Genomic DNA, 20,453 nt, shown 5'->3' with positions numbered 1-20,453 from the left:
GAAAGCCAGAGACAAAGTGAGACAGACAGATCTCCCATCCATGGGTTCACTCCCCAAATGCCTCCAACTGCTGGGGCTAGGTGAGTCCAAAGCCATGAGCCACAGCCCAATCCTGGTCCCCCATGTAGCAGGGACCCAGTTCTTAGGACATTATTGCTGCTTCCCAGTGTACATATTAGCAGGAGCAGAGCCAGGCGCTCCAGTAAGGGAGGCGGGCATCCCACGAGGCACCTTAACCACTGCACCAAGGGCCCACTCTAATATCTCATTTTTTTAATTGTTACTGAGTATTCAAATGTTAGTGCATATGGTACATCAGAGTATTGAATAATTTTTCATATAGCCTAATGATGTTTCCTAATTTTATTTTTCCTCTTCTTGCAGTATAAGCAAGTAGAACAATACATGTCATTCCATAAGTTACCAGCTGATATGCGTCAGAAGATACATGATTACTATGAACACAGATATCAAGGCAAAATCTTTGATGAGGAAAATATTCTCAATGAACTGAATGATCCTCTGAGAGAGGTAAGGATTATTTTCTTCAATCTCCATCACACATGATCATTATTTTCTCTTTTCATGAGAAATTCTGTAAAAAAAAATCTGAACTAAATGAGAAGATAACTTTTGACCTTATTCTCCTTTAAGTATTTCTTGTATAAAGGCTTTTAATTGCTTTTTAATGCATTATGTAATGTTCTATGAATTATGACTCTCAGAACCATTCTGTTTTCCATCACTGGTTCTCAGACTTCCTTCTTATGACCTCATTGTCCATATCTACCCAGTATTCCACTGGCTTATGCTTCCTGAACTGTTTTTCTTGTTTTTGAATTCTACTCTCTCCCTTCCTTTTTTATTGATCATCTCTTGAACCCTGATCACAAACTGATCTTCCATGAGCAATTCATTTGCTATTACCTCATTAAAACACTTCATAACATCAGTAATGTCTCTTTGCCTTGCATCTTCTTTCCATTCCAAAAACTACATGATATCCCCCTTGGCCAAACATACATGAATACAGTAAGCTATCTCATGAAATCACTGTCTTCCATTATTAAGTCTTTCTTATTTAAAGTCTGTTCATAAAGTTTGCATTCATTCTCTGAGGTAAACTTGGGATATAAAGCTTCAGTTTTATTTGGAATCTTGTCTGTCTAATAGTTGCACATATCATCACCAAATGCTGGAACATTCATGCCACACCTCCTTCCTTGCTTGCTTCTCCTCTGCCGTCATCCAAGCCTAAGGCTGCTCAAGTATATTATCTGCACTATCCCTTAGTTTGCCTTCCAACCTTTGAGGTTTTTATCTAACTACCCCTTAAAACACCTGTGTCAGATTAATATTTTATGTACCCAAGCTGATTGCCTTTCTTCTCAAAAAAATCAATCTTCACACTAAAAATAAATTCAATATAGACTGCTTAAGCTAATGTTTCAGCTCTTTTGCATTCTCACTTTGGTTCTTTCCTTTTCACTGTTGCCTTACATGTTGCAAAGTGGCCTGCAACCAAATTGTGCAACTTGCTGTCTTGCAAAAATCAATTATAGTTTCTCATCCTTGCATCATACAATTTCCAGAAATGTCTCTCATCTGTTGACAAAATCTAGTTCCAATAATACTTCTTTATTTTTACCTTCTTTGACCAGAAACCAGACTGGATTTGATCTCTGTTTTCCCTGACTCCCAGGGCCATGTAGTTTATATTTTTAATTTTTCTTGAAAATCCTAATACATTTAGCATAATTTAAATTACTCAAATATTCACACAACAAATTTCTCTCTTATTTATAGCCATTTCTAAATTTCTACATGCACAAAAATTTATTCACATAATTTTAAGTACCATTTACCTATTAGGAATTTTGAAAATAAAAGGTTAACTATCTACTATTAATGAACTTAATTTTCCTATAAATTCTTCAATCAAATTAGAATGTATCAACCTTTATGTGTTGAAAATATATTCCAGTTATGTCTTTTGTTTGCCTTAAAGAAAGCAATATATTAGCTGTATTTTAAAAATTTAAAAAGATAGTTTGCTCTATATCTTGCTGGAATATAAAATTTATTTTAAATTCAAATTCTCTTCACTAAAAGGCAGAAGCTCAAGACAGTGGAATCAGGTTGGGTTCTCCAGGAGGCAGAGGGTGCAAAGATAGCTTGATTCAAGTCAGAGCTTGGAGACAAGGATAATTCAAGAGACAATATCAGGGAGGAGATCAAATCAAAAGGCAGGAAATAAAACTAAGGATATATTCCAGAGACAGGGAAAGTTAGGATCCTGGTGTAAAATCTCATCAGCAATACAGAAACAAATAGACCAAATAAATGTAAAAATGAACCCTGAGAAATCCAGCCTTTTGGAAAGTTGCCCTCCGTGTAGGAAATTCTCAATATAATATAAAATGGGGATAAAAAGACATTTCTCTGTGACCTGTTTATTTTATTTACTGTCCTTTTTTCTGTCTCTGACTGGAAATTTTCCACCTCTCACTTTTACCCGCATGCACAGACATATGTCCTACTGCATTCAGTCACTAAATGATGACCAGCTTCTTCTCTGGTGTATTCACATTCCATGGCTGAGAGTCTCAACGTCTTATAACTTGACATAGGAAATGCGCTCACAAGTGTTCTCCCTGGCTTGATTCTCAGTGGCTCAAATTCATCCCACTGCAGCACAGCCATACAAATACAAAACCAAACTTTACAATGTCACTGTTAGATCCCTGCCTTGACCTTCCATCCCCTGCAGGAAAAAGTCCAAGCTCCTTGAGGTGATACAGATCCTTCATGGCCAGCCTCCAACTTCGGTTTTTTACATTAATGCCTCACAATAGTGTATTTTTTTTTACAATTTTTATGGGGAAAATTGCTACTGATAGCTTCTTTGCCTTTCTTTATGTTAGTGTATTTTCAATCCTTTCTAATCAGAGTACTTTTCACTTTCTATTAAACATTCTTATCAGATCTTACCTTCTTTGTAAAATGTCCTTGACCACTATCTGTATTACTGTATTTATTATTTGTTACCAATGAATTTTTTGAGGATAGAAACTGTCAATATCTTCATATCTCTAATGACCAGGATTTATTAGGAACTCATGAAACATTTAATGAGTGATTTTTTTAACAGAATTTTGAATCAAAACCAGAGTAAAAATTACCCTACATAATAGAATTAGAGTGCCTCGTAGAGGAAGTATGAACTGGTCAGACATTTAAAATATTTACAAGGTGAAAACAGCATTTCTCCATTTGTTCTCCTACCCCTCAGTTTTTGCTACTCTGGCTTCAGAACCATAAATGAAGTCTAAATTTAATGTTGCACTGGGTTAAGTGATTATTAGAAAGAAAAAAGCATTACTAGAAAAGAGCATATGGAGCAACATGGAAGAGAATTAATAAAAGTCAGTATTTACATAAAACTTGGGTTTAAAAAAGCTGCACATGGTTTCTGAAGAAAATTTAGTAGAACAGTGGGAAATGTATCTTTGTCTATCAAATTGGGGTATTCTATATACATGTTCCATTCAAGTCATAGTGGTAGCTCAACAGTAATATCTAAAAAACAGTAAAATGCATCATTCTACTTTTCAAACATTTCTTTGCACCTAGAAGATGAAACATAAACTTATGAGAAGGGGTGTTTCTATCAGTGGTATGTTATTACAGTGTCTAGAAAGTGCCTAGCTCAGAGTCAACATTTAATTACTGATAAAATGAATGTGAAATTAGTAAACTAAGATATTCCCAAGGTAAGGCAGGTTACTTAGCATTTATTTTGTAATAAAATGTAAAAATATAATATTGATTTTAGCACATGTAATTGCTAAACATATTCAGTTTTCAGTCAGCAACCATGTAGTCTAGCTGGACTTTTAAACCATATCATTGTCCAGAAGCCTCAATTTTATAAAAGTATTCTACATAATTTAAGGTGCTAATGCATTCTTAAGAGAAGTGATTGCAGCTATTACAAGTCTGTGAAATCAGAAACTTATAAAGGTGATGGATAGGTCACACCTTCAGACTCTCAAAAATTTACATTAATGACCTATTGCTTTAATGTAGGGAAAGAAAGCAAAATGTTATGGTAAGGAAAGTGAAAATTCTTCTGTGTTTATAATCAAGTCTGTTTTATATTTTATCCATTTTATACCCCAGGCTCCTTTTCAATGTGTTGGGATACTGTCAAATATAAAGAATCCTGATTTTGTGAAATGGCAAAACAATTTCATTTGTATGACATTTGAAAGCTCCAAAATAATCTCACACCATGCATATAAAATTAATTCAGGTAGTTTATATTTCAAAAGCAATACTTTATTAAAAACATTTTCCTATTTCATTTCTTTGGTAGAAATTATGTGATTTATCATTTTTATATGTTAGAGGCAAATTTGTATAACACCTGTAATGAATGACTGGTTCAACCTTACTGTTGAAATATCAACAAAAATGTTACCTCCTCAATGAATCCTTCCCTGAAAAACTAACGTGAATTAGTTAGCATGTCATTCTCTAAAACATCATCCTTTTTGGTATGTACACGTTACTCTGTTGTCTTATTTACCCTTAATATTTACTTGTTCATTGTCTGTTCTGATGGATGAACTCGAGATCCAAAAAAGCATGGACTGTTTCTATCTTGATTTCTACCACAACTTCAGCCCTCCAGTCCATATGTAATTATTAGCTGTTGTATAAATAAACAAATTAAAGTTCAATGTGGATCACATACTTGGCTGATCATCTCAAAGAACATTGATTGTAAGAGCTCTGAGAGAGCATTTTGTCAACAAAATGGTGTCACGTGTATTAAATAAGAAAAGCAATAATCAGAATGATACAGAGCTCTTTCCAAATAACAGGATCCTGTAGATCATACTGAGATCAATATTTTTCCTTATGTGTTACAAAAGGATATTCTCATTCTCAGATTCTTCTGTGATTGTGTTAAATGAATGTGCTGTGTACCAGGACATCCTAATTTTTCATGTGATTGTTTTTACTTTCTTTTTCACTTTCTCCAGATTTCTGAATTAATCACTTAGTACACAGTATAGTAACTCAGAGAGGGGCAGGTGATGTATTTAAGTAGAATGACAATATAGAAAGTAAATTCTGTCCAACCACTATTTTTTTAAAGATTTATTTATTTATTTGAAAGTCAGAGTTACACAGAGAGGAGAGGCAGAGAGAGAGAGAGAGGTCTTCCATCCAATTGTTCACTCCCCAATTGGCCACAACAGCCAGAGCTGTGCCAATCCGAAGCCAGGAGCCAGGAGCTTCTTCTGAGTCTCCCAGGCAGGTGCAGGGGCCTAAGGACTTGGGCCATCCTCCACTGCTTTCCCAGGCCATAGCAGAGAGCTGGATCAGAAGCAGAGCAGCTGATACTCGAATCAGGCCCTGGCATTAACCCACTGCGCAGCAGGGCCAGCCCCAACCAACCACTATTTTTTAATAACCATCATGGGCTAGATAGAAAGTACATTTTTCCTCTTGTATTGCTGCTATAGCCAGAGTGTTTATGTCCCCTTCCCCTATTCATATGTTGAAATCCTAACCTCTGAGGTGTTTTTATTAGAATTTGGGGCCAGTCTTTAGGGTGGCATTGTCATGATGAGAATTCATGTCCTTATAAAGAGATCAAAGAGAGATTCCCTTATCCCTTCTGCCATGTGAGGACACAGCACAAAGATGGTAATAGATGAACCAGAAATTGAGTTCTCACCAGACATCATCTCTGATAACACCTGGCTTGAACTTCCCAGCTTCCACAACTGTGAGAAATAAATTTATTTTGCTTATAAACCACCTGCTCTACCATACTTTGCTATAGCAGCCCAGAAGGACTAAAGCAACTGCTGTGCCAGATCTTCCTACAATATGGTCAATGGCTTATCAAACAACTGGTGCTGGTCTCTTGTCTAAATCTAAGTGGTGCGACACTTCAGGGTGCAGCAGGTGCACAGTTACAGATGAAATTGTGTGTTGTTTATCCTTGGACTAGACCTTGTATCCTGCATACTGCTCTCCACTGGAATCCTCAGGATTCTGGGAGGTAACTGTAGAATAACTGAGGTGCCCGCGCTGTGGCATAGCGTATAAAGCCGCCACCTGCAGTGCAGGCATCCCTAGTGGGCGCCGGCTTGAGCCCTTGCTGCTTCACTTCTGACCTAGCACTCTGCTATGGCCTGGGAAAGCAGTAGAAGTTGGCCCAAGTGCTTGGATCCCTAAACTCACGTGGGAAACCCAGAGGAAGCTCTTGGCTCCTGGCAGCAGATCTGCACAGCTCCAGCCATTGCAGCCATCTGGAAAGTGAATTAGCAGATGGAAGACCTCTTTCTTCTGCCTCTCCGTACCTTTGCCTTTCAAATACATAAGTAAATCTCAAAAATAAAAAGCGATAATGGAAAAATTGGGGCTGGGCATATGACATCAAGTTTAGCATGCTGCTTAGAATGCCCACATCCTGCTGGCGCCGTGGCTCACTAGGCTAATCCTCTGCCTTGCGGCGCCAGCACACCGGGTTCTAGTCCCGGTTGGGGCGCCGGATTCTGTCCCGGTTGCCCCTCTTCCAGGCCAGCTCTCTGCTGTGGCCAGGGAGTGCAGTGGAGGATGGTCCAAGTGCTTGGGCCCTGCACCCCATGGGAGACCAGGAAAAGCACCTGGCTCCTGCCATCGGATCAGCGCGGTGCGCCGGCCGCAGCACGCTGGCCACAGAGGCCATTGGAGGGTGAACCAACAGCAAAGGAAGACCTTTCTCTCTGTCTCTCTCTCTCACTGTCCACTCTGCCTGTCAAAAAAAAAAAAAAAAAAAAAAAAAGGAATGCCCACATCCTGTATGAGAGTACCTGAACTTTATGTACCTGAGTTTGAATCTCAGCTCTGATCCTGATTCCAGGTTGTTCATATTGTGTACCCCTGGAAAGCAGCAGTAAATGGAAGAATCAGGTAGCTGGTTCTCTGTCACCCATTTTGGGAGACCTTGATTGAGTTCCTGTCTTGCTTAAGCCTGAGCTTTCTCTGACCTTGGTAGGCATTTTGGGAGGGAGCCAGAAGATGGGAGAGCCTCTGTGCCTGTCTTTTTAAAAATAAATATATAAGTAACTTAAAATAATCTGCAGTTCACTGTAAGCTAAAGTAACTGAATATAAGAATATGAAGGTGTAACTGAAATTTATTTAGGAAATTCTTAAGGTGGTTCTCAGAAACTTGCTATTTTAAATCATAACTTGTTCTGAGATATATTCATCATTGGTAATCTTCACTCTCTAGTTGCTGTGGGGCTGTGTCTAGCAAAATTTATGAGTCTGAAAAGTTGTATTTAATTAATTTCTATTATTAATTAACCTCCCCTTCACCTCAATTGTTGCCAGACCTGAGTTTCCCCAGTTTCTCCTCCCATCCACTTGTTATAGGTTTAGGAGTATTTTTCCATGACTCCTCAGAAATATTCAAAATTGCATTGTCTTTGAGAGTTCATATCCCTTCTGTGATTTTTTTTCTCAATGCTGTTGGTAATGGCATGTATTATTTCAGCTATGTAACAAATAATGAATGGAAAACTACAACTGAGGGGCTTTGCAGCATCAGAGTTGCTAAATATAGCCTCCATTCCATTTAAATCCAGCTCCAGAACTAAGTAGATATACAGCTTCAGGCTTTTTTCTTAACTTACTTACTTGCATTTCAGTCTACTCACCTTGAAATGTGAAAGGTGATCACAATAACTACTTATGGGGTTATTTTAGAGATTAAGTGAGCAAAACATATAAAAAATTAGTTAAGTGGCCAGCACATAGCAAGTGTATAGCAGATTGTGAATCTTGGTGCTGCTATGATTCAATGAAGACAAGGCTGCAGACCTAGCTGCCGTGGCTCCTACAGTTTGGTGAGACATAGAGTTTTAAGTAACCACCTATGACTGTGTAAGTTCAGAGAGAATGGTTAAAGAGTATTAGACCAGTATACAAAAGGGACACCAAGCCCAGCCGTTATGCACTTCATTCCTTTTGTAATTTACTCAAGCAATCTACTAATAAATTCTCCCTTTATTTTAAGAGCCAGCTTTCTGGATACAATGCCTTAGCACCCCAAACTTGACATTGAAACGTTATGATCCCAAGACTGAACTATACTTGAATAAATGCTGGCAGTATATTTAAAAACAAAAGCTAATTAGGAAAACTCAGTGAATTATACTCCTCTGCTTAGGAGAGGCTCTTGGAATGTGTACAAAATAAGAAGGGCTATTTTTAACATGATCAGACTTACACTGATTTGATTAGAGCAAATGGCAAACTTAACAGTCAAGAAAGAGGTTAATGCCCTTCTGAGCTTGTCTCCAAAGTTCAGAACTGATCTATTTTTAAACAATGAAGTGTGAAGAGCCGTGGGCTGAAAATAGGTACAGATCATGTGTCCCAGTAGAATATAGAACGTCAGTATATTTCATCTTCACAGAACATGGATCGAGCTGAGAGTATAATCTTGTCCTTCTGACCTTTAATATGTCAAATACAATGTTATGCAAGAAAATATAACTTTCATATTTATTTATGTCATGCAATTCTAAATCATTTTTCAAAATACATGTATTAATTTAAAACTTTTTTTGTTTATTTTTATTTGAGATGCAGAGAGAGAGAAGGAGAATTTTCCATTTGCTGGTTCACTCTCCAAATGTCTGAAAGAGCCAGGATTGTGCCAGCACAAAGCAGGGAGTCAGGAACTCAATCTGGAATCTGGGTCTCCAATATAGAATGCAGGGACCCAACTACTAGAACTTACTTCTTTCCTGGGTGTCCATTAGCAGGAAGCTGGAATCAGGGGCAGAGTTAGGACTCAAAGCCACACACTCCAATGTGGGACGCAGGCATCCTAGGTGGCACCTCAGCTTGCCACCTGCCAAATTGCCTGCCCTGTTGGTTTTTAAAATGCTTTCCAAAAAGGTGTTTAGTTGAAAATAAGTAAAACATGCTAGAATTATAGTATTCTAAAGTTGCACCAATATCTTTCAAAAGACCAAATACTCATGTAACAGGCATAAGTAACAAAAAACTAGGAAAATTACTTAAGGAATGTGGATGTGCTGACCCTATGAAAATAATCGGCCTATAAATTTATTCCTTCTTTTGTTTGGCCTATAAGTTTTTTCCATACATCCCTAGATTCTGAAAGATAGGCAAAAATTTATCTATTTCTCAATGTATGCAAGACAGTCAACAAGGCATAACAGGGATGATAATTTTTAAGATGTGGTTTTCAGTCTCAAAGTGCTTTATGCTTTCAAAACAAAACATAAATATATGGGGAAAAACTATGAAGAAAAATAAAAATCCATCACTAAAAATACTAGAAATAGAGAAATCATACATGGTTGATTGCCAGAGTAAAGCACACTATACTTAGTAAATTGTTGAGGAAAGAATGTGTTCCTCATGCCTGGAGTAGACTACACTGGCCTCAGAGGGAGGGGCTGGTACTTATCTGAAAGCACATGTGAAATTTGAATAGACATAGAGGATAGAAGATGTCACCTTGAGTAAAGAAAATAGGGTAAACAAGAATTTCTTTTCACCTTCTCTTTTGGTCCAAGGAGCAGAAAAACAAATCGAAAAATAAAGAACTTTTCCTTATACAATCATTATGTTATAGTTTTAAATATTTTCAACTACAGTTAAAATACAGAAGGCTTCAAGAAGTTCATAGAAAATAGATTTCGAAGATGTGTATTTTGTTGTAAAGTATTGAGAATGCATAAAGAGGGTCTTAAAAATATCATCAAAATATGTACTAGATGCATAGATTTAAAAACTTTTTGCAGAAGAATAAACTAGTCTTTGAATTCAATTTTTCATGACTTTTTGAAGTTTCCCTTTTTAAGCTTCTTTTATTATTATTTTTTATAAAAGGAACTATTATGTCTACTCCAGTTATGGTAAACATGAATATTATTTTAAGTGATATTTGAGAAGGAACCTGAATAATAGAAGCCAAACTAAAATAACTAAGATAATTAAGAACCAAACTTAAGAGCAACCCAGATTGTTGCAACAATCAAGTGTTAATGGTTTCCATCAAAATAATTTACATTAGAAAAATGCCTGTGCTCTGTAAAGCTTATATTCTGTATGCAGGCTCCACCACGTGCTAACTGTAAATCCAAAATAGATAGTACTAAATTCTGTTACTTTAAATTATAAATGTTAAAGAGAATATGTGTGATATATTTGTCTAGCTTATACAAATAAATTTTCTATTGTTTAAAATACACTGCAATTGACTTATGTACCTACAGTTTAACATTCTTAAATTATGCAAGGGATTAAGATAACCATATTGTTGTTTAATTGTGAAGCTTGCTTATCAGAATAGAGTAAGGGAATGTGTATCATGTATAGCACCTAGAAGTGATGATAATTATGATGATGATGATGATGTTGATTTATACATCCTCTCGATTTGTAAACATACCAAGTCTTGGAGTAGTTTGGTTTTGCTATAACTTCAGACATCCAATAAGTCCCTTCCTGGCACTGTGTGCAGGGGTATAGAGGTAGATGAGCATGTAAACAACGTAACGTGAGCATTCCAAGTGACAAAAAAAAGTACTAACATTAGAAATATCTGACTCATGGGACAGACAGTTGGTATAGTAGGTGAGACACCGCTTGAGATATCCACAACACATTATGGAGTTAAGAATTTGAGTTCTGATTCAACTCTAATTTCAGCTTCCTACTAATATATATCTTGAAGGAATCAGGCAGTGGTTCTCTGCCACCCATGTGGAAGACACAGATTGAGTTCCCAGCTCCAAGCTTCAACCTGGCACAGCCATGGTGTGACACGTGACTCTCTCTGGTTTATCTCTCTCTCTCTGTTCCTTTCAAACAAATAAAATGATAAAGTAAATATAACGTTCAGAAAAGATATATCTGCACATGTGTGTCAGACACAAACAACAGTTTAACAAAATATACATGTGGATCAACTGAAAGTCAAACGTTAATAAGTCTAACAGGAAAGAAACTACTATTTAATGGTTCTGAAATCCTCAAGGTGCTGTCAGCTTGAGATTTTAAAAATACTTCTTCTGTTCCAACCATGCACAGTGTTTATACACCTTCAGTATGTACACATGATTATAAAGTAAAGGAAATAAAGCCATTCCAGGTAGAAGTGACCAGCTTTGTTTCTTTTCCCCAGCAAACAGTATATATGTTTCAAATTATTATGCTTTACCATAAGTACACCACTTTTTAAACAATCCAGAAGGAAATAAGTGCTCAGTAGCATGTTTTTATATTGATTACTATCCCAGAAATTCTTTTTTTTTAAAGATTTATTTATTTGAAAGTCAGAGTTACACAGAAAGAGAAGGAGAGGCAGAGAGAGAGAGAGAGAGAGAGAGAGAGAGGTCTTCCATCAGCTGGCTTACTCCCTAACTGGCCGTAAAAGTTGGAGCTGCGCTGATCAGAAGTCAAGAACCAGGAATCTCCTCCGGGTCTCCAATGTGGTTGCAGGGATCCAAAGACTTGGGCCATCTTCTACTGCTTTCCCAGGCCATAGCAGAGAGCTGGATCAGAAGTGGAACAGCTGGTACTCAAACCAGCGCCCATATAGGATGCCGGCACTGCAGGCGGCAGCTTTACCCACTAAGCCACAGCGCCAGCCTCCCAGAAATTCTCAATATTGATATTCAGATGTACATATATAAATTTTATGAGCTATATTAATCCTGTAGTACTTGACATAAATATGAGCCTTTTCTATTAGGTCAATGCCAAACATCAGCAAGAAGTTTCAGTGTCAGACGGTTGTCATGAAGTCTAAATAAGATGTGTGTAGAGGAATTTTATAAAACCTAGTTTTATAAAGTAATCTTGTTGAAAGGCATCTTCGCAATTTAGATTTTCATGAAAAGATGAAAAAATTGTGCACTTTCCCCCAAAGGCTCTACGTTAAACAGAATATTGATTGTGCACTAGGATACCAAATGAGTGTTTAAAAATACATGAAGGGGCCAGTGCTGTGGCATAGTGGACAAAGCTGCCACCTGCAATGCTGTCATCCCGTGTGAGTGCAGGTTCAAATCCCAGCTGCCTCACTTCCGATTCAGCTCTCTGCTATGGCCTGGGAAAGCAGTGAAAGATGGACATAGTGCTTGGACCCTTGCACCCACATGGGAGTTCCGGAATAAGTTTCTGGCGTCTGGCTTAGGATCAGTGCAGCTCTGGCCATTGCGGCCATCTGGGAAGTGACCCAGCGGATTAAGGACTCTCTCTCTCTCTTTCTCTCTCTCTTTCTCTCTCTCTCTGCTTCTTCTTCTTTCTCTGTGTAACTCTGACTTTCAAATAAATAAGTAAATCTTTTAAAATATGTTACAATATATATTCCTCATACCTATAGTGTATACAATAAATCATTGCAAGAGTAATTTATTTTGTGATCGTATTTTTTTAACCAAGCACCATCTCTTTCAGAAAATAGTGTGCATTTGTTTTAATATTGGACTTTTTCATATTCCTAACTTACTCAGTTCCCACTTCCAAACTCTTTGAATTATATTTGTTTATTTCTAGAACTTCAAAAATCAGTGCTATCTTTATATAATGTGATTCCACTATGACATCCCTATAATCTTCAAATAAATACAGACAGAAAGTACAATAGAGGTTAGGAGGAATTGGGAGGGGGAAAGTGAGACTTATTAATGGTTACAGGGTTTTTGTTGGGAATGATGAAAATCTTTTGGGTATAGATAGCAGTGATGATTTCTAACTTTGGAAATATATTCTGAATTACAAATTTATGAATGGTTGAAACTGTAAATATTACATTATATATTTATATGTTTTTAACCACAGCTTAACAAAATGGCCTTATAAAGTCCTGTATCTGATGCTGTAATCTCCATGAACTTTTCCATCTTCCTACTACTGAGTGCCTGATACTTCACACTCAATTCTCAATGTCCTAACTGAAAAATGATAACTAATTATCATTTTTAAATCTGTTTCTCCCCAAACTGAATACCTGAGAAGCTCTTGAAGTATGTAGACTGTGTTCCATATCTGTTCACAGTGCCACCATTAGTTATTGCTTCTACCATGGCCTGTGAGAACAGTGCTCTCACTACATCTTGGCAGATCCGCCACAGGGAAGGCTTCATTTTTTTTTTTAGATTTATTTATTTGTTTGAAAGGCAGAGAGGCGGAGGCAGAGAGAGAGAGAGAAAGAGAGAGAAGTCTTCCATCTGCTGGTTCACTCCCGGAGCTGCACTGATTGGAAGCCAGGAGCCAGGAATTTCTTCCAGGTCTTCCCACATGGGTGCATGGGTACAAGGATGTGGGCCATCTCCTGCTGCTTTCCCAGGCCATAGCACAGAGCTGGATTGGAAGTAGAACAGCCAGCTCTTGAACCGGAGTCCATATGGGATGCTGGTTGCAGGTGGCGGCTTTACCTGCTATTCCACAGCACTGGCCCCAAGACTTCATCCTTGTAGCACAATTACCTATACTGGATGATTACCTATATTAGTTTGCTAGGTCTCCCATAACAAAACATTCACAAACTGGGCAGCCTAACCAATAGACACTTTCTCACAGTTCAAGAGGCCAGAAATCCAAGATAAAGGTGTTGGCAGTCTGGTATCTTGTGGGGCCTCTCTACTTGGATTGCAGATGCCTGCTATATTTGTGTCTTTTTTTTGTCCAAATTTATTCTTTAATTAACGAAGTCTTAAAAGGACAAAGTTGTTAAATTATGGCCCACACTAATGCATTCATTTTCACTTAATCTCTTCTTCAAATGCCATATCTCTCTATATAGTTATGTTCTGAGGTACTGTGGCTTCAATGTAAGAATTTTAGTAGGAAAACTTAGTACATGCCTCTTACAGTGCTTCATAAAAATCTGACTAGAGTCAAAGACAAATGAGTGTTTGATGTCTCTTGCAACACCTGCCTGGTTTTATGGCCTGTCCTGATGTATACATACTGTCATGCATGGATGGTTAAAGGTAAAAATGAACTCATGTGGATTTTACATCATAGCATTCCAAACCTAAGTGGTTATCACATTCTCCAGATCACCTTCTCTCAGAATTAAACTTTCTTTTTCACTGTACTATCTGGAGGCCCTGTTTGGGAAATTTTTTTTTTGTTCCACACACCTCTGGATGTACATTTACTGTACTGGGCAGTGCAAATCAGTTTTTATCATGTCAAGTGGGTTTAAATCCTATTTTGCAAATAATTCTTACACCTTGCTACAGACAACTAGAGCTAAATTGTGCTGGAGTTTACAGAAGTCCAATGACATCCTGGGCCCTGGCTATTGATAACATCTGGGGAATGATCCAGCAGATGGAAGATATCTTTTTCTCTCATGTCTGTGCCTCATAAATAAATATAAATATAAATTAATTAAAATAATCTGATACTGCATTTCAAATTATCTTATAACTTCCTCCATTATATATATTTGTGCCTTCAGAGACTGATTTATTTGAGGAACCATGGTTTCTGCACCCAAGTACTTATTTTTAGAGTATTTTGTTGCAAGTAAAGATTGAGTCACAACCCCTAAAGATTCTCTGAGTCTAAATTGGAGCCTCATAAATTGTATTTTAGGAAAAAGTCCTAAGTAAGTCTAAAGGATCACTGTTGTCCTCTAAGAAGTAAAGAGGGGAGATGTCCTCTTTAGCAGGTTGTCAAAGCCCTTTTGTTTTTTTCCATTTTGATACTTGTCTACCTGAAAGCCAAAATCAAAGTCCAGAGGACAATCCTGGTCATATTGTGTTACTGACCAAAAATGGTACTACCTTGTGCCTGCTAGCTTTAACATACCCTTGATACTTCTTTGTGCCAAGCTATGTGTTGGGCTCCTCAGCCCTCATTTCAGAGCTGCTGTCTTGTAGCGGGTCAGGGTGGCTCAGAAGCTGCAGAAAAACTTTGAGAATCCTTTATCTCAAAAAGTGGATGGATACTTTTCAGTATATTTAATTGTAGTTTTCAATTTTTACTTTTTAGCTTCACATACTACATGTTGTAGTTTCTGAAGTAACGACTGAAGGTAACCTCACTGGAGATTCTCAGGAGGTCTCGTGAAATTATTTTGGATAGCTGTTTCCAGATACTGCTTTAAGATATAAATCTTCCGTTGCCAAGGGTCAAACTAAATCAGGTTTATTAGTCTATGGAGGCTTCACCTTCTCTTTCACTTTTCTTTCAACTTATAAATAAATAGGGAAAAATGTGCTTCATGCTTTTCATTTGGAATGCTTCATCAAATAATAGATTTCAAATGCAGATTTAAAAAATCTGGAATGAATGCTACCATTTTTTTTTTCTGAATCCACTTGCCCATGACATTATGCTGATTCTACAGCAATGTACACTGTCCAGTGAAAATGTAACATGAATCATTTATGTGACTTAAAATTTTCTAGTAGCTATGTTTAAAAAAATAAAAACAGGGACCGGCATTGGGGCATAGCAGAGGCCAGCATCCCATAATGTATTGCTGGTTTGAGCCCTGGCTATTTTACTTCCAAGCCATCTTTCTGCTAATGGGCCTAGCAAGGCAGAAGCAGATGGCCCAAGTGCTTGAGCCTCTGCCACCCATGTAAGACATGCAGCAGTGGTTAGCTCTTGGCTTTGGACTGTCCCAGACCTTGCTATTACAGTCATTTGGGGAATGAACCAGTGGATGGAAGAGCTCTCTGTGTGTCACTCCCTGTCTCTCTGTCTTTCAGATGAATAAATAAACCTTACAAAGTGTGAAATGAAATATAGTAATTTTTTTTGTTTCCTTTTTAATTAAGTACTGTCAATGCATAAAGAACTTTCATCCCACAATCAAATATCACATGCAACTTTGGAGACCACGTTCAATAAAATTAACATTAGTCTGAAAAACTTAAATCACATACCTTGGGGAAAAAAGAATTCCTACCACTTAAAACTATCAAGTTAAAGATTTTAACACCTTACCAAAATATGTCCAAAATGGCAATTACATATATTAATATTCAACATCATTGTCAGACAAAAAAGCAAATTAAAATCATAGTGAGATTTACTCACACCAGTGAAACAGACAAAATGTACCAAACTGACAATATCAAGGGTTAGCGAGGATGTACAACAACTGAAATTCTCTGGTGTTGCTGGTAGAATGGTACAGCAAGTTCGCAAATCCCAGTTGACAATTTTTTTTAACTTTTATTTAATGAATATAAATTTCCAAAGTACGGCTTATGGATTACAATAGCTTCCCCCCCATAACGTCCCTCCCACCCACATCCCTCCCCTTTCCCACTCCCTCTCCCCTTCCATTCACATCAAGATTCATTTTTGATTCTCTTTATATACAGAAGATCAGTTTAGCATACATTAAGTAAAGATTTCAACAGTTTGCTCCCAAACAAACATAAAGTGAAAAATAATAGATGATTTTTTTTAATGATGATGAAATCAGATCAGACCTATTGTCATGTTTAATCCCAGTGAGAGTCAAGTTGGGAATTGATAATTTCTTCATTTTTTTTTTTACAGAAGATCAGTTTAGTATACATTAAGTAAAGATTTCAACAGTTTGCACCCCCATAGAAACACAAAGTGAAATATACTGTTTGAGTACTCGTTATAGCATTAAGTCTCAATGTACATGGGAAGTGAGATACTCAGCAGACTCATAGAATGGCAGATGTCCTAAATAGCACTCTGGCCTCAGAATCAGCCCTAAAGGCACTCGGATCTGGCTGAAAAGCCCATGAGAGTATTTCAGGCATGGAAAGCCAAGACACTCTGGCAAAAAGATCTCTGTGAGTGAGATCCCAGTGGAAAGAACAGGTCTTCAAAGAGGGAGGTGCCTTTCTCTGAAGGGAGGAGAGAACCTCCACTTTGACTATGACCTTGTCTAAACAAGATAAGAGTCGGAGAACTCAAGGGGCTTCCATAGCCTTGGAAACTCATGACTGGTGCATAGGGAGATTACTGATGCCATAAACAGGAGTGTCAATTTGTAAAGTCAACAACAGGAGTCACTGTGCACTTACTCCTCATGTAGGATCTCTGTCCTTAATGTGCTGTACACTGAGGCTTAATGCTATAACGAGTACTCAAACAGTATATTTCACTTTGTGTTTCTATGGGGGTGCAAACTGTTGAAATCTTTACTTAATGTACACTAAACTGATCTTCTGTTAAAAAAAAAAAAAAGAAAAGAAACTATCAATTCCCAACTTGACTCTCACTGGGATTAAACATGACAATAGGTCTGATCTGATTTCATCATCATTTAAAAAAAAATCATCTATTATTTTTCACTTTATGTTTCTGTGTGGGAACAAACTGTTGAAATCCTTACTTAAGGTATACTAAGCTGATCTTCTGTATACTAAGATAATCGAAAATGAATCTTGATGTGAATGGAAGGGGAGAGGGAGTGGGAAAGGGGAGGGTGGTGGGTGGGAGGGACGGTATGGGGGGGAAAGCCATTGTAACCCATGAGACGTACTTTGGAAATTTATATTCATTAAATTAAAGATAAAAAAAAATAAAAAATAAAAAAAAATAAAAAAAAAAAGTCTCAATGTACAGCACATTAAGGACAGAGATCCTACATGAGGAGTAAGTGCACAGTGACTCCTGTTGTTGACTTTACAAATTGACACTCCTGTTTATGGCATCAGTAATCTCCCTATGCACCAGTCATGAGTTTCCAAGGCTATGGAAGCCCCTTGAGTTCTCCGACTCTTATCTTGTTTAGACAAGGTCATAGTCAAAGTGGAGGTTCTCTCCTCCCTTCGGAGAAAGGTACCTTCTTCTTTGAAGACCTGTTCTTTCCACTGGGATCTCACTCACAGAGATCTTTCATTTAGGTTTGTTGTTGTTTTTGTTGTTGTTGTTGTTGTTGTTTGCCAGAGTGTCTTGGCTTTCCATGCCTGAAATACTCTCATGGGCTTTTCAGCCAGATCGGAATGCCTTTAGGGCGATTCTGAGGCCAGAGTGCTATTTAGGACATCCGCCATTCTATGAGTCTGCTGAGTATCTCACTTCCCATGTTGGATCACTCTCCCATTTATTCTATCGGTTAGTATTAGCAGGTACTAGACTTGTTATGAAATATAGTAAATTTTATTAACCACATATGTCTAAAATGTTATCATTTGTAAGATAAAATCAATGTAAAAATATAATTGAGATTATATATGTATATAGTCTTATAATCCAAAGTATATTTTAATTCTTGATTTGAATGCCACATTTCCCTCAAAAATACTTCATCTGTATGTAGATTTCATAAAATGTAAGTTGAGAAAGTATCTCAACCTATCCAAGTTTTTCTAATTTGAAATCTTCTAGTAACTGAACTGTGAGTTTTTAACTTTAATCTGAGAGTCAAAATTAAATAAATTGAAAACTTAATTTCGCAGTCACAATAGCCGCACTTCAAGCATTAAGTAACCTCGTGATGCTACTGACTACCATACTGAAAAATGTAGCTCTAGGAACAAACCACATACTTGTAGATATTGCTTTACTTTCTAGTGCTATGTGATTTTTGTTAAATGGTGACCTCTTTGAGACTGATTTGGTCTATAGTGTAAGTATTCCATTGAATTGTTATAATAATTAAACAGGAGGCCGGCGCCGCAGCTCACTAGGCTAATCCTCCGCCTTGCGGCGCCAGCACACCGGGTTCTAGTCCCGGTTGGGGCGCCGGATTCTGTCCTGGTTGCCCCTCTTCCAGGCCAGCTCTCTGCTGTGGCCAGGGAGTGCAGTGGAGGATGGCCCAAGTGCTTGGGTCCAGCACCCCATGGGAGACCAAGATAAGTGCCTGGCTCCTGGCTTCGGATCAGTGCGATGCGCCGGCCGCAGTGCACCGGCCGCGGCGGCCATTGGAGGGTGAACCAAAGGCAAAGGAAGACCTTTCTCTCTGTCTCTCTGTCTCTCTGTCTCACTGTCCACTCTGCCTGTCAAAATAAATCAATAAATAAATCGGAAACAAAAATCATTCAGTAAATGTTAGCTGCCTTCATCACCAGGTTCATTAGCACTGCATTTAGTCAGTGTTGCCTACACTCTCTCTAGTGATAGCCCCTTTGAAATCAAATGAAAGCTGCCACAAGTTTTACATAAGACATATACACAGTATGCACCTGTTAAATGCAGCAAGTGTAGAGCAGCTACCTCAAGTCCATTAACATCTTTTCTTGGTATCCTTGGGCCCCAGGTTTATAATTTTCACCTTTTCTGTTAATATAATTATAGATCCAGCCACTCATACCCTATTGTTCCTCTATATTTTTTATGTCTATTCATGGAGTTATCAGAGAAAATGACTTCAAGTTTAATAGGATGTTTATATATTACAATTATTCTGAAAAATTGTATTTAAAGATCTTATTTTTCTCTGCATTTACGTTTTTGCACTGATTTTCTGGTTAGACACAGAACTACGTCTTATTTTCCTGACACATAAATGTGTGTTGATCATTGAAGATTGTTAGTTTTGTACATTAAACTTCCAGTTTTCAAAAATTTCTGATCCATTATTCTTCAGTAAGCTATATCACACATAATAAAGGTCAAGCTATATTCTGTAATATATATATTGTATTTATTTATTTGTTTATTGTTTATACCCCTCATCTATACTCCTGAAGAACAGTGGTCTTTCTACTTTTTACTTGTTGAATTCTTTATTTCGTGGAAAACTGAGCTTATGATTATAAAGTAAGTTGAAAATATGTTATCCCAAAAATTAATAGAAAAATAAGAAAGGAAGGAGGGGAGAGTGTGGCAGGGAGGGAGAAAGGATGGGATGTGCCATTATAGTCTTCTTTGCTTTATACTGCATTGATTTATTTCATTTTACTTACTTTTATGAAAACCAGTTATTTCTTGGTATAACAAAAGTGATATATAAATTGATAAAAATTCAATGTGCATGAATGGGTAATATGTGAAAAATAGCTATTACAATAGCATCATTTAATTTTTAAAAATAAACTAAACAGTCAAATATTAGAATACATATCACAGTGCTTTTATTTTCTTGTTTTCATAAATCTAACAAACACATCTAAGTTTACCTTTTTAAAAGGCAATTTTACATTTAATGGCTTTGATGTGCACAAACAAAACAAATTAAAAAATAGGGTCCTCATATTTGGATAGGTACAACATTTTGAGAAATATTTTCAATTGTAAGCAATGTTGTGATAATTAAACATCTTCCTCTCTTTTCACCCAGCAAAAGCATCTATGTATGTATAATACATTGTTTGAAGAGGATTCACTGGATTAAAAGTCAGACACCTTTTATATTTAATTAATTATTTGCATACTTGCCCTTTCCAAAGCCCAAGGACTTGCTCTCTCGCTCTTATGATATAGGAAAGAATCTGTTTA

At 37.2% G+C, this 20,453-nt stretch overlaps 1 protein-coding gene across 3 annotated transcripts in view; it reads left to right on the top strand.

Annotated features, from left to right (window-relative positions):
• HCN1 (hyperpolarization activated cyclic nucleotide gated potassium channel 1) overlaps positions 1-20,453 on the top strand; it is a 423,356-nt gene that overhangs the window by 354,283 nt on the left and 48,620 nt on the right. For all 3 annotated transcript variants that reach the window (XM_051853385.3, XM_008262038.5, NM_001082063.1), the window contains 1 exon segment: positions 385-531. In XM_051853385.3, the coding sequence (XP_051709345.1) occupies positions 385-531 (147 nt within the window).

This window comes from Oryctolagus cuniculus, chromosome 14 (assembly GCF_051225735.1).
Source record: "Oryctolagus cuniculus isolate XC-2025 breed Fujian yellow rabbit chromosome 14, ASM5122573v1, whole genome shotgun sequence".
Classification (NCBI taxonomy): Eukaryota; Metazoa; Chordata; class Mammalia; order Lagomorpha; family Leporidae; genus Oryctolagus; species Oryctolagus cuniculus.
Note: the sequence above shows the minus strand (reverse complement) of the source record. Positions and strands in the feature narration are given on the sequence as shown.